Raw genomic sequence first — 14,427 nt, 5'->3', positions numbered from 1 at the left:
AGTTTACATGCTTTTTCTACATCTTCAGATTTGGTTTATTTAATTTTAAAAGTGTTTTCTTGTTCCAAAAAAGGAGAGGAGCTATCATGAGGCTTTTAAACAAATTCTGTAATGAAATGACTGTCAGATCATTAAGCAGAGAAATTTATACAGCAGGGATGCTATTAAAGTAGAAGAAAAAAGGAGGAAAATGAGATTTTTTGACAGCTTTTTGATATAGTGTGGTGTATTTAGAAAACAAACAAACAAAACCACTCTAGTCTAGATGCTCCTGTAGCTGAAATGGCCCTTGACTGCAATTGTCTTAATGTAAAAGGCATTTTTCTCATTTGTACTGTAATCCAAGTTAGATAATTACACTAACTGCACAAATTTGTATTAATCCTCTGCCTCAAATGAAATAAAATAGCACTGGTGTAATCCATATTAGAGAGATGAAAATAGAGTATAGCAGTACCTAGTTTCAAAGTAAAATGTTACCAAAAAACCTGTGGATCTTTTCAAAGCACTTTGGTGTCTGTCTTTTCCTTAATATTATCCCCAGTAGACAAATGGTTTGGTTTCTCCTTTGACTTCCAGCAGTGGTAGTTGCATTTTATCAATTTGATTCTCTAAAAATGTTTGCTGTTGAACAGGTCGGAGCAGCATTCCTTCTGCCTTGTTTGCTTGCTGCTTATCCTACTCACTCCTGTTCTTAACAAGTTTTTATCTCCCACTCCTCTCTTAATGTTGTGTTCTTGATTTAGTTCTGAATATGCTTCTGTAGAGATGACAAATGTTTGCTTGAAAAGTGAAGTAAATGAGGATATATTGGGCCAATTTTTTGAAGAGACTTGGGTTCTCTGGCTGCTTTTTAGATCTTAGCAGATCATTAATTTTCTGGATTTTTCTTCACTTAATCCTTTTTTTCCTGCTGTATGTTAAAATAGGGGTCAACTTCTTTCCATTACCCAGTAGTTCTCTTGATTTGCCATCTATTTTGGTTTATCTGTGATAGTTTACATGTTAGGTGGCCCTTTCTTTACCTTTAATAGGAAAAAAAAAAAAAAAGCCTGAGTAGTGGTTAAGCACAAAAATTGATTTGATGCAAACATGTCCTCTTCTTTTTTTTCCTAAAAGTGCTTAATTCTTGTGCCAAGCAAATCAAAGGCAAATGCTCTTGAGATACTGCTGGAGTGCTGCCCATGATAGCCTAGCTCTGGTTTCAGCAAGGTTTATTTTCCTCTTTGTATTTTCAGGATATGATTCTTGATTCCTGATTGTTTCCTTCTCATTTCTGACTTTCAAAACCAGGACTGAACCAGGCTAGCCTCAAGGTCAGCAAAATATTGAGAGCTCCCATCTTGTTTTAGGCTTGTAGCAGGGTGAAACCACTTTGACTTGAAAGTTTCTATAATCCTGTGGCAAGCAATGGTACTTTACTTGAAACTTCTTGAAGATAACGTGCATCTGGACAGAAAAATTTCCCAAAATGTGTGAGCTCTGTAATGATGACCTGAAAAATATTTGGCAAGACTTTTCTTTTCACTTGCAGCAAACGCTGGCCTTGCGACATCTCCTTCCCCTTCCCCACGATTTTAGCTTCTGCTTCCTATCTACCCACAGTGCTATTTGGCTTCCTCCAGCCTTTTGCTTCCTCTCTGCTTTCCTGTAAGCTGCTACAGAAATTACAGTGTGATTCAATTTTCTTCTTGAAGAGCTCAAAATAATGTCTTCTGGTTTATCCTGTTCAGTCTTTCACAACACTTAACTTACTAGTTTCTCTGGCTGCACAGCTCTGCTTTTGTTACTTTTTATGGGAAGAGAAGGGAGAAGGATGGGGAGCATCAATGAACTAAGGGACCTTTATCCTAGCATGCTGTTTATTTCCAAATCCTGTAACTTTGCCACCCTGTGTCTGGTGGTCTTGAGCCTGCAACAGCTGCTTTCATAACTCTTTTAATCTGAGTTGTGAGCAAACAGGATTTACTGAAGGTGAGAATTAGCAAAATAATTCTGCCTTTGAAAAGCTCTTGGATCACGACCTTTGAATGTTTGAGGCTGGTATTAATGCTTCTTATACATATGAATTTCCTCGTTTGTGTAAAGGATTGTGTTTAAAGGCAATTAGTAAGACTTGAAAAAATACTGCGGGTATTGCTGGCACTGCAACTCTGGTAGCCAAGGGGCTGATGCAAAACATGAGGGAAGGGAACACCTGTGTTCCTGTGATATCTAATCACTGATCCATCTTTCCAGGATCCTCTGTTAAGCCTTAGCCAGTATTTTTCTGATAAAACCCTGTTTCTTTATGATGAGTAATTATCCTGGAAGGAATAAATTGCCCAGATACAAGCTCTTAACTTTTGCCAGTTATTCCTTGAAGTGAAGGAGAAATTATAGTCTTTTGTAAATGAAATTCTCCATCCTAATCTTAACAATAAGATAGGAGTAGGATTTAAAGGAAGAAATTAAACATAGACTTCGAAAATCAGTTTTAAAGCGTCTAAAGATGCGTCATGTGGCCGTACAAATTTTTGTCATTTTAAAAATACTCCTTTTATTTCTGTCCAGTTTTCTTTTTTCTGTACGTCTTATGTTTTCTCCTACTTGTTCTTTCCTGCCTTCTTTTGTGCATGTTTTTGGCTTACTTATTTGCTATTGAGTCCCTTTTGTGTGCCATATCTTATTTTCATAATATGTCCAGAAATTAAATTGGTGCAAGTGAAGTAAAACATCCATTTATATAACGGCAACATGTTTTCTTTCTTGTGTTTTATACAACTTCTATAGCTGTATTCCTTTTTTGTTATTAGAGGACTGTGCGGAAAATCAGTGCACTTGTTGAATAAAATGAGATCTGTAGGGATACCCTTAGTCATTCTTTTTATATTTTATCTCTCTGATTGCATGTTGAGTGTCTAACATTTAAATCTGTATTTAGGTCTGTATTGTGTTACTTTATAAATCCTAATTATGTTCACCTATGTTTAGAATTCAAATTATCCGTGTTTTATTTAGCTTTTCTGTGCTTATACCTAAAACAGGATGAATACAATTACAGTGTGTTTCTGTTCCTGAATATTGGGTTTTTCTTAGTGCAGGATCTACAATACTGATCTACAATATTGTTTGTGTTCTCTGTTAAAGGTATTGCTATCAAAGAATCCGCAAAAGTGGTCGATCAAGCACAAAGGAGGGTTTTGAAAGGTGTTGATGACTTAGACTTCTTTATTGGGGATGAAGCAATAGAAAAACCAACTTATGCAACCAAGGTATTAAAAGAAATGTTTAAAATATTTTTCCAATACTCTTTAGAAAGCATCAGCTATATAGTAAACAGTTTCTTATGAATGCTTTTAGGTTAATTTTACTCTTATTAACTCTGTTTTAATGGAGAATAAAGTTTGGTATTAGTTTTGTTGACCTTCAGGAGCCTGTGGGAATTTGCAAAAAAGTATGTGAATATGTTTCTTTTGAAGTGAAGGGAGGCTGGGGGAGTGTTAAGCAAAAATACCGCATTCTTTCATGTTCCTTGGCATCTTCTATCAGCAACGTCAGAGTTTATACTAGTGCTACAATTTTGTTGTATTGAGAAAAATGCAATATATTGTTTCTGCTATTCAGGCTTGGAATCTGAATTTCAAATAAGTATCAGATCGAGATAGGGAAATTCTAATACAAGGTTTCTTGCATACGTAGGTCATATGCTTTTACTGCAGTTGAAAGCGCTGTTGTTGTTTGTTTTTCTTTTGTTTCCAATTATATTTCGATATTCTTGTGCAACAGTGGCCCATCCGCCATGGTATAGTTGAAGACTGGGACTTGATGGAGAGGTTTATGGAGCAAGTAATCTTTAAGTATCTAAGGGCAGAACCTGAGGATCATTATTTTCTTCTGGTAGGTAAAATTATGTCCTACTTATGGAATTGCATATGACTAGTAAGAATATTTATGCCAATTTATGTAATAATTCTTAAATATGAATATGCTTATCTTGAAAACTAAAGTAAATATAAATTACCTGAAATATTCCTGACCAGGAATTGCATCCAGATTCTTTAATTTTCTAAAGATGTCAGAGTATCTGAACTGCAAACTTTTTTCTATTTTCTTTTCATTTCCCCGCAAATTGTATCTACTCCATCCTTTTTTTTGTATTACTTATCCACTGATTTCAGTAATCATGTTTACGTTTTTTAGGCAAAAAAGTACCTGTGTGTGTTAACTTGACGCAATTATTTTGTTTTTACAATGCTGCCACCTGGATGGTGTGTCTAGACGGTTAAATTTTTTTGTGTGTGTGAAATGGATTGTCATATTTGGGCAGATTAGGTCTGAATTAAGGTCAATGTTATTCTGAAGCATCTGCTATACCTTAGTATTTTACTTAAGGCCATTGAAATAGGCAATTTGTTTATAGAACAAGTTTGGAATTAGAGATGTTGGCCATACTTGGTAAAGAACATCTAATGCAAGCATCTCCTCAAAGCAGGTCTAGTTAGATCCAGTTGCTCAAGGTTGTGTCCAGCAAAGCTTTGAATAGCTCTGAGGATCGAGGTGCCATAACAGCTCTGGGCCCCTTTTCCAATATTTGACCAACCTCATGCTACCATTTTTCCTCCTAATACCTACTTAGGATTTCCTGTGTTGCAGTTTGTCTCCATGGCCTATCTATCACCTTGTGAAGAGTCTGCCTCCCTCCTCTCTTTACCCTCCTATTACATAGTGATGCAGTGGAAGAGTCATTTTTTTTCTCAAATATTCTATAACACTATCCAAAATGCTCTTTCAGAGGAGAGACTTAAATACCAAACATACTTAATATTTAATGAAAATTACAGCATACTATTGTAGTGCATTGCATGTTGTTGCTAGCTTCTCTCGGTTAAGTGTATTTCTACAGCTGATCATATCAACTTGTTTTATAGTGATTGCCTTCTGAAGAAAACCAGCTTTTTTTTCCTTTAATGAATCACTGAGAAATTTTAAAAATAATTGTCATTCTTTAAACTAAAGTACTAAACTGCATTCTTTGACATTTTTAGGTTGATAGTCCTTGATTCTTTCAGTAAAATCAAAAGTTGAAATGAGCTAACCAACCTGCAAAGGGGGCCATCAATGTAAATTCTTAAGCTATAATTACTATAACCTTTTTATTGCACTGCTGTTTTTCCATTTTCACTCTAATCATCATGTTTTGCAATGCAGTTTGCATAAATTCTGATATTGTCAGAGGAGTTTCTAGATTTTCTTAATTGCACTATTTGCCTTTAAAAGCACCCCTTGCACATTCCTATTTTTACATGCTATTGTTGTTGAATGACTAATCTTTCAAAATTTAGGATTTAGTGATTTAATTTTTTTTAAAGTGCTTGATTTGAATGTAAGTAAAACTTGATGGTGTTTGGTTTTTTTTCTGTCTCTCAGACTGAGCCTCCATTAAATACTCCAGAAAATAGAGAATATACTGCTGAAATCATGTTCGAGTCTTTCAATGTTCCAGGGCTATATATTGCTGTTCAGGTAAGGACAGGGCTGTTGAAAGTTAGAGCTACAGTATTTCTCCTTGAGGTAAAACTATATTCACTATGAAAACTGTATGAGTCGTGTTTGGAATACTTTTACATACTTTTGGTTAGCAGTTTCACCACTAGATATTTGATATGCATCAATTCTGTGGTCTGTTAGCTTGGGTACTGTTCCTCTGTTACCTGTATAGAAGGCAGCCTCTAAGCAGCAGAGTATGATATCTGTTGCATCATAAATAAAAAACCCAATACACTGCGTCATAATAATGATATTAGGCCAAGAATTGAATCCTTCTCAATATGAAGTAGCAAAGAAGAAGTTTGAACCTGGCTAAAAAAGCATCAAGAGTCAAAAACTGCATTTATGCAGCCTGTTTTTCATAAGCTGTTGTGTAGACATATACAATATTACTACATCAGTTTCCCTGCTGTAAATTACAGTGAGGTCAGTCTGGGTATTGTCAGGAGGGGTAGTGGAAGGTGGGATCTGCAATGTAGTGCTTTTATTAAGATTTGGTTTTTCTGTGTGTTTTTACAAGGCTGTCCTTGCCTTAGCTGCATCTTGGACGTCAAGACAAGTAGGAGAACGAACACTGACTGGCACAGTTATAGACAGTGGCGATGGTGTCACTCATGTTATTCCTGTTGTAAGTATACATCAATACTGTAGAAACAATTTAACCAGAGGACAGTTTATCCTGTACCTTCTCTGAAGTTTACACTTAGACTGAAGTATTGCTAGGAGTCTTCAAAAATGTCAGATGATTTCCAGAGTTGTGGGGGTTTTATTTTGTAGTGTAGAAACTCAAAAAAACCCTTTTCTGCACCCTGAGTTTGTCAAGGTGTATTGTCTTTCAGTGACTTATCTTAAAAGGTGATTTGCCAAGGCTATGCTAAGTGATCAATGAAATTGTATTGCTCTGTCATATTTCTAGTTTGTTTTGCTCGTAAGAGTGAATATGGTCTTTACAATAGTCAGTCCAAAAAGTTTTGTTTAATTCAGTCAATTCTCATAAAATAGAAATAATACAAAATATTTGAGGTCAAATGTAGTGTTTACAATTTTTCTCTGTCGATCAATGCTTAGTAGTATGCAATCATGCATCAGTGATACAAGCAAAAAGAAAGAAGTTTCTAACTGACTGAAAACACACAAACAAACCCCCCAAAACAAAACAAAACCCCCGCAAACCCTAAGGGTAATTAATGTTGAATATCTGTTCCAACATACCAAGTTGCTAAAAGCAAAAACTGGTATGATGATGTGATGTCTTATAAAATAATCAACACTTACAGCTGCAGTTTCTTAACTGTCAAATTATTATTTTTGCTGTAGATATGTATTTCCTTTTACAAAGCTATATATTTGAAATTTTATAACTGGAATGCTTAATAGTGTTCTTTATGTCAAGCAGCTGGTAATGAGACACTACCCATCTTTCCTTGGGAAGTTAAATGTGTGTCTAGGCACCAGACACATCTTTCTTTTCAAAATGAAGCTAGATTGCAATTTTTAAGACTAAAATCTCTACAAAGCTTTATCATGCCACAGTAACCTGAAATTTCAAAACTAATTTGTTACACCAAATAGTAGTATTGATGGTGATCCAACATATGCTGTGATGTAGTAATTTCTTATTAATCTTGGCAGAATGTAGCGGCTAAATCTTTGTTCAGACTGTGCATTCAGGATGGCATATTTTTAACAAGCTGTAGGAAACAATTGACATTTCAAACGTTTTATAGGTAAACTTTTTTTAAAAATTGTTCTTAGTTCAAACTGCTGTTTAAAATAGCCGATTTTTTCCTGATTTGTGGCTTTGTTTTTTTTAAATTGTAATAAGAGGAGGTATTCTATATCACTTGAAGCATTAAGCTCCTTTGTACAGTGACATTCGCTGGATTTCTGGATTTTTTAAACATGTTGAACAGATAGCAATAGTATAACACTTTTATTATAAAAATAGATAAAGAGGAATTAATAAACACTTATCTCTATAGTGAAGCTAACAATAGTAATACATTTTTAATGACTAGTATTAATCTATGTTAGAAAAAACATTTTGTATGAATTTAAGGTATATATTTTAATCATTTATATAAGTGTGATATCTGGATGCATCTGTTTGGCTGTAGCAGGTCTGGTGAGGTTGAAGGCCAGTCTTGAGCGCTTTTGGTTTCTGCATTTAGACCAGATATTTTTAGTGCCCTGATACTGGCCCTCAGGACAAGTGTGACTTACAAGGGTAGACTGATGGATGAGTATGGGCCAGTCTGATGTTCTAAGCCGTCTCAATTAATGTGCTGAAATGACGCATTTTCTCCCTGCTTTCAGAAAATTAATTTTGGTTCATGTGGATTGTAACGTCTTACATCAGTGGCTGTGACTGCAGAGCCACATCATTTATTCTAAAATAATATTTCATGATACAAGGTTCCTTGACCTTTTTGGTAAGAGTAACCTCATTTTGAAGAGAAAATAAAGGCCAAGGAATAGTGAGTATAGCTATTTGTCTGCCTTATGTACTAGTGACCTTTCTGTTCCTCCTAACCTTGTAAGAATTATGAACCGATGGCAAGCGAAACACTTTAACAAGTGAAATAAGGCTACTGAAGAATTGGATTTCTGGTAAACAAGCCAGTTTTAAAGGGCTTCAATCTCACAATCACAGGTAGTGAATAGGAGTTTAGACTCTGTGTCTTTCTCTCTCCCTCCTAAGCTCTGTTGAAAGGAGTTCTTGTCAATGTCTTTCTCCCAATTAATTTTATTTACAGGCTGAAGGATACGTGATTGGCAGCTGTATCAAACACATTCCAATTGCTGGGCGAGATATAACATACTTCATTCAGCAGTTGCTGAGGGAGCGAGAAGTAGGAATTCCTCCTGAACAATCCTTGGAAACAGCTAAAGCAGTGAAGGTAACGTGAACATTGCAGACGTTAAGGTTATTTTTGATCAGAGCTTGATATCTATTTTTAAAATACAAGAATCTTTTAAAATCATTGTCCTTCCAGCTATATGGTGTTCTGTTTCTAAACAATATAAAAATGTTTAAATAATAACATGAAATACCTTAAACTTAAGGTATACAGTTGAGTAACACTCAATTTGGCCTAGAATTTCACTCTTTACTTGTGGTCTCCCCTTTCTCCTCCCTTCCCTTATTACCATTATCGTAATATTCAGTAGGAAATGTTCTTGATGGGATGTATAATGTAAAGAGCAGTAATTACTCTTTTATTCTTTGAGTGTTGATATGTTCTTTTTTGTAGTACAAAGCTATTCTGAAAGACATTCAGCTTAAAGTACACTTAAACTTTGTTTCTATGGCAATTCTTCAGTATACTTTAGAACTCATGTCTTGCCATCATAGAAGTTTAGAGTAAAAATAGAAGAAAAATAATTTAACTCAGCAAGATGTGCTGCTTTCAGTGCCTCACAGAAATGATTTGTAGTAGCAGAGCCATTATCTAACTGTATACAGTAAATGTCACTTCAGCCATTTCTGAGGCCTATTCTGTATCTGCCAATTTTAAACTCTTATTCTTAAAGGTTTAAATTACTACACTTTTTTAAAGTTCATACTGTCTTCTCTGCTGTACTTAAGAAGATACTTCTAACTGTACATATTCAATTTTCAGGAACGCTTTAGTTATGTTTGCCCTGACTTAGTAAAAGAATTTAACAAGTATGACACAGATGGTACAAAGTGGATTAAACAGTATACTGGAATTAATGCTATCTCAAAGAAAGAATTTACCATTGATGTTGGCTATGAGAGATTCCTGGGGCCAGAGATTTTCTTCCATCCTGAGGTAAGTTGATTTGAATTGTCTGCACTTTCTGGTTTAGGTGCATTTTAGATGATAGCATATAAATAATATTTGCAAACTTTTAAAGTGGTTATCCTGGCTTCTATTTCTCCTTATTTGTAAGCTATTGTTGTAAGTCAATGTGGTTTTGTTTCTTATTGCTAGTAACCTTTACACAAATTCAGCTTGATATCTAAACAGAGCACTATATTTGAATTTTTTAAAGTAAATGGATTACTAAACTCATATTTTCTTCTTGCCAGTTTTAATAGAATTTACGAGTCTCACCACACTGTAACCTTGTCTCTTACCTTTCTGTTTTAAAGTAAAATTTTTAAATATTCTGTCTTCTTGCCTTTATACTCTCAGTCTATCTTCAGTGTTGGGAAAAATTAAAAGAGAATAAAGCCTTTTTTTCTTTTCTTTTTTTTTTTCTTTTCTCTCTTTTTTTTTTTTTTTTTTTTAAATCTCCTGATCCCTCTCTACATTTTCCTGTTGCAGCTTTTTTCATGGTGTGCTCTTTTGCTCTGGTGCTCAGCATCTGAGGACGTGTATTCTTGGACCTGTTATGCTTAAGAAAAGCTATTGAAGAGAATATCTGGCAAAATAGATACTTTAGGTTTATTATTCTTTCAAACCTTTTATAAATGGCAGCAAAAATAGCTACTGTAACTATTTCCATTATTAGTTTTCATGACATCTCTAGTACAATAGGGTAATTCTTTCTCTTGCCTCTTTCTTTTTACCCCTTTTCCTTTGCAATATGTGGTTCCTGCATGTTGATTTGTCTGTGTTTATTCTTGATTGCAGTTTGCTAATCCTGACTTTACACAACCAATCTCAGAAGTAGTAGATGAAGTTATTCAGAATTGTCCCATTGATGTTAGACGCCCTCTGTATAAGGTCAGTAGCTACAATGAATTTTTTTAGTACTTGTTTTAGGATTGTGCTTTATATTGAAGTACATATTTGAAACTATTTAAAAAAAAAAAAACCAATCAAAATTAACTATTTTTCTAGAAATGAGTCCAATATGCAGAAGGCTTTATGTTGTTCACTTACACTTTTTCAGAATGTGATGTTTCATTACTCAAACTCTTATTGAAAAGAAATAAAGGAAACATAAATCTGAGTGAAAGCGAGATGTACTAAGATAAAAATGGATTTTAAAGCACAGCCAATTTTCTTGTGACAACCTCTTTGTGAATTCATATTCTGTCATGCTTAAGTGCTAGATAATTTAAAACTTAAAGTAAAAGCATACCCGCTAACTGTAGGTTTTAGAAACCGTATTTAGAATTTAAGAACTGGATAAAGTTGCATACTTACATTTTCAGAGTTGGTTAATAATTTTTGTTACTCAAAACAGAATATTGTCCTCTCTGGAGGGTCAACCATGTTCAGGGACTTTGGTCGCCGTTTACAGCGAGACTTGAAAAGGACTGTTGATGCCAGACTGAAACTTAGTGAAGAACTTAGTGGTGGCAGACTGAAGGTTAGTTCTTGCAGCTAATGCATTTAACAAGCATCTTTCTCTCCTTTGTTACCTGGAAAATATGGAAATAACACATTGCAATGATGTTCTTGTTTGTTGAAATGTCTTCATTTAATGGTCTTATAGAAGGTTTTCAGAGATTTGTATATTGTAGAGAAGTAGTAGAGTATTGTAGAGAAGACTGATATTGTAGAATATTTGTATAAACCTTTCATCACAGGAAGCTACAATACTGTTTCCCCCGGTGTGCGCTTGTGCTGCCTGTCCATTATTACTGAACAGAATCAGTCTCACCTAATGAAAGGATGGGACTTGGGCCTGTTACGTAAAAGCAGTTGGTCACTCCCCAGCTTTTTTTGCGCTTAGTGCTTATTGATTAGCTGCAAATCATTGTCCTCAGTCTTTTGAACTTCAAGATAGTAAGAGAGATGGAGCAAGCTCATTGTCAAGCCACCAGGGTAGTCGGACCGGAGCACTTGTCCTATGAAGAAAGGCTGAGGGAACGGGCTTGTTTAGAGCAGAGAAGGCTTTGGGAGTTCTAATAGCACCCCTCGTACATGTGGGAAGATTATTGACAGTGTTGGGTGGTGAGCACGTAAGAGACAACAGATCTAGATTGAAACAATAGAGGTTCGACCTGGGTAAAAGGAGGAACCTTTTCACTGTGGGGGTAATCGGGCATTGGAACAGGCTGCCCAGAGAGGTTGTACAGCCTCCATCCTTGGAGGTTTTTGAGATTGAGCTGGATAAAACCCTGAATAATTTCCTCGGACCTCATAATTGACTCTGAGCAGGAGGCTGAACTGGAGATATTCTGAGGTCCCTTCCCACCTAAATTATCCTATGATCCTATGAAATGACTTCATGTGTTCACTAAACTGCATGATCGTTAACTTATGTTCTTTGCACTTCTGACCTCTGAACTAACTTTTGCGTTTTTTTCTGTTGACTCTGCATGCATAAAAGATATCAGCAGAGATAGACACTTTTGTGTTTTTCCTTTTAAGGCAAGATTGAAATGATTTTCCTCATGTATTTTTTAGTAGTAATCTAGCTAGATGAGCTCAAACAATCCTTAAAACTCCCAGTATAGCTTCATAATATGCTTTGTAGACAATTTTGAAGTTTCAGTTATATACAGTTCTCCGGTTCCAGTAACCTAGTTTATTCTCAGTTCTCCTTACTAGGTTTTTATCACTTGGTAAGGAAGCAGGATATGAGTAAGGAAATCTGATGCGAGTCTTCCTTCTCCAGAGTACTAGGTGTTGCAAGTAGTCACTGGCTTGAATTTTGCTAATCTATTACAAATGATTTTTAGATACTGTTTCAAATTGTTCAGTTTTTGGCAGGTTGTACAGGGATAAATTACTTTTTTTGAAACTTACGTACGCTGCCATTGTTGATAAGCACATGTAAGGAATGAAGGTTTGTGTGGATATGGAGGGAAAGGGGCTAACTGGAACAAGTGGTGTAGTTTTGAAAAGCCTGACTGTATTAGTCCTAGATAAACTTTCAATCAATCTACAACTGATACATTGTTAAAATAATGATGTGGAAACTTAACTTTCTGAAGTGTTTTTTTTGAAAGGGGTAAGTAGTATGGATCTGTTCTTACAATTGCATAAATAAACAGTCCCTCAAGAAATTCAGCAGAAAATAGAACGTGGATAATCGGAGAGGAACACTGTATTGGAGGTCTTGGGGGGTGGGGGCGGGAAATTGGAAGAATGCAAGTATCTCTTAATGTGTGATAAGTAGGTAACGGGCAATTTATAAGCAAGAGCTATTTCTTAGTCTGGGTTGTTCAAGAGAAAATCTGATGCTGTTACTGCAAATTTTCATACCCAGTATTTAAGAAAATTACCAATTTGTGAAAAGTATGTGTGGAATATACACCCCTTTTAAAAAGATGGTCTAACTTTTACCAGCAAAAGTGACTTTTAATATATTCCTTTTTTTTCCTCTTTTGTAGCCTAAGCCCATTGATGTACAAGTCATTACACACCATATGCAAAGATACGCTGTTTGGTTTGGAGGATCAATGCTGGCTTCCACAGTAAGTTGGCTGTAAAGCTGAGCGTGTTTTAGTCATTCCAGCTATGCTTTTGGAGTTCTCATCTCTCCTTCACTTTATATTAAATGCAGTTGGGGAAGTTTCTGATAGGCCTCAGGTAGTAAATATACCTGCCTTGTCCCCCTTTGAAATTTTTGCATTAGACTTTAAAGGTTTGAAAGAGCAAAGCAAAGCTGAATTACAGCTTCGTGTGAGTTGTTAAATAGTGCATTTTAGCTTTGTGGCAAAATACATTGTTTGCATTGGTGTTTAGCCATGTGCGATGTAATATTAATTTCAGGACTTAAAAGTTATCTGTATTTATTTTTTCCTATTTGCTACGTAAATGTTAATATAATTGAAATAAGTGTACGTAACATTAACTTTTTTCTCCTTTCCTTTACAGCCTGAATTCTATCAAGTATGCCATACCAAAAAAGATTATGAAGAGATTGGTCCTAGCATCTGTCGTCACAACCCTGTGTTTGGAGTCATGTCTTAAAGCTGACCTCGGAGGGGTCAGGGATAGGGAGGTGGGGAGGAGGAGGAGTCTTTCTGATTACTTGTTTGTCTGATGGCTGGTATTAAGATAACAAACATGACTTGACAATAAGAAAAAGACCAAACGCAATTAAGCAGGATTATTTTAATAAGTGTCTCAACATGCGGATGTAGTGGAAAGCCAAAATGATCACATTTTTTTCTTTAGATTGATTATTTGAACCTGTGCGTAACAAAACAAAAAAGTGGATTTTAGTTCTTTCTGTGCCCTGATATTTTGTATATTAATGAATTATCCAAGATTTGATGGGATTTGACAGTGTGTAGATAGTCAGCTCTCTAATGCTTCCATTGCACCCTTTCATGGGTGCAATGCAGGAGCTTGTTTATATTTCATACTTTTTTATACTTTGAGAAAAATATGAATTAAAGAAACTGTAATATTTGAGGAAAAAAATTTACCAGTGACCAACTTGAAAGTAAATTAAAAAAAAAAAAAGAGAAAAAGTCATGACTCATGCAACTAGTTCTTGCAAATCATGACCAGTCTAAATCCTGGGTTCCATGCAATGCGAGTGCTTTTGGAACTAAGAAGCTAGTACCTTGGATTAACCGATGCCTGCTAGTGCTTTCTGATTACTTGGTGCATTTTCATACTATCTCTTGCTTTAAAAAAAAAAAAGAAAAAAAAAAAAAGTAAAGACAAGACTGTTGGACCAGTATTGCAGTTCTGTAGTGTCATTTCTAATTGAAACCAAATAATCAGGTTATCAAAATTGGTGTATTTAAAGCCTAACACCATTCCAATAAAGGCACAAAATTTCTTTTTATGTTTGTGTCAGACTTGTTAATCTCGTTACATGGGAATTTGTGAGCATGGGTTCCTACATATCCGCTATGGTTTTTGAAGAGTAGGATTGGTCTGTAAGGTAGAGATCATTATGTGCATTGTGTAAACTGAAGTGTGAGCATTTTAGAACCGCAGTTTATATGTTCATCTAGATAGCACTTATCTCTATAAACCTAACATCTCCTCCATTGTTAGGTTTGTTCAT

At 35.3% G+C, this 14,427-nt stretch overlaps 1 protein-coding gene across 1 annotated transcript in view; it reads left to right on the top strand.

Annotated features, from left to right (window-relative positions):
* ACTR3 (actin related protein 3) overlaps positions 1 to 14,202 on the top strand; it is a 33,059-nt gene extending 18,857 nt beyond the window's left edge. The window contains exons 3-12 of the mRNA XM_075757160.1: positions 3,130 to 3,254; positions 3,769 to 3,879; positions 5,410 to 5,505; positions 6,050 to 6,157; positions 8,286 to 8,429; positions 9,153 to 9,326; positions 10,134 to 10,226; positions 10,693 to 10,818; positions 12,791 to 12,874; positions 13,278 to 14,202. Coding sequence (XP_075613275.1) covers positions 3,130 to 3,254; positions 3,769 to 3,879; positions 5,410 to 5,505; positions 6,050 to 6,157; positions 8,286 to 8,429; positions 9,153 to 9,326; positions 10,134 to 10,226; positions 10,693 to 10,818; positions 12,791 to 12,874; positions 13,278 to 13,373 — 1,157 coding nt within the window. The 3' untranslated portion in view covers positions 13,374 to 14,202. The remainder of the gene's footprint in view (positions 1 to 3,129; positions 3,255 to 3,768; positions 3,880 to 5,409; positions 5,506 to 6,049; positions 6,158 to 8,285; positions 8,430 to 9,152; positions 9,327 to 10,133; positions 10,227 to 10,692; positions 10,819 to 12,790; positions 12,875 to 13,277) is intronic.
* Positions 14,203 to 14,427: the final 225 nt, after the last annotated feature.

The sequence above is a fragment of the Balearica regulorum genome, chromosome 6, assembly GCF_011004875.1.
Source record: "Balearica regulorum gibbericeps isolate bBalReg1 chromosome 6, bBalReg1.pri, whole genome shotgun sequence".
In the NCBI taxonomy this organism is placed as follows: Eukaryota; Metazoa; Chordata; class Aves; order Gruiformes; family Gruidae; genus Balearica; species Balearica regulorum.
The sequence above is the reverse complement of the archived record's forward strand: the minus strand, read 5'-3'. Positions and strand labels throughout refer to the sequence as shown.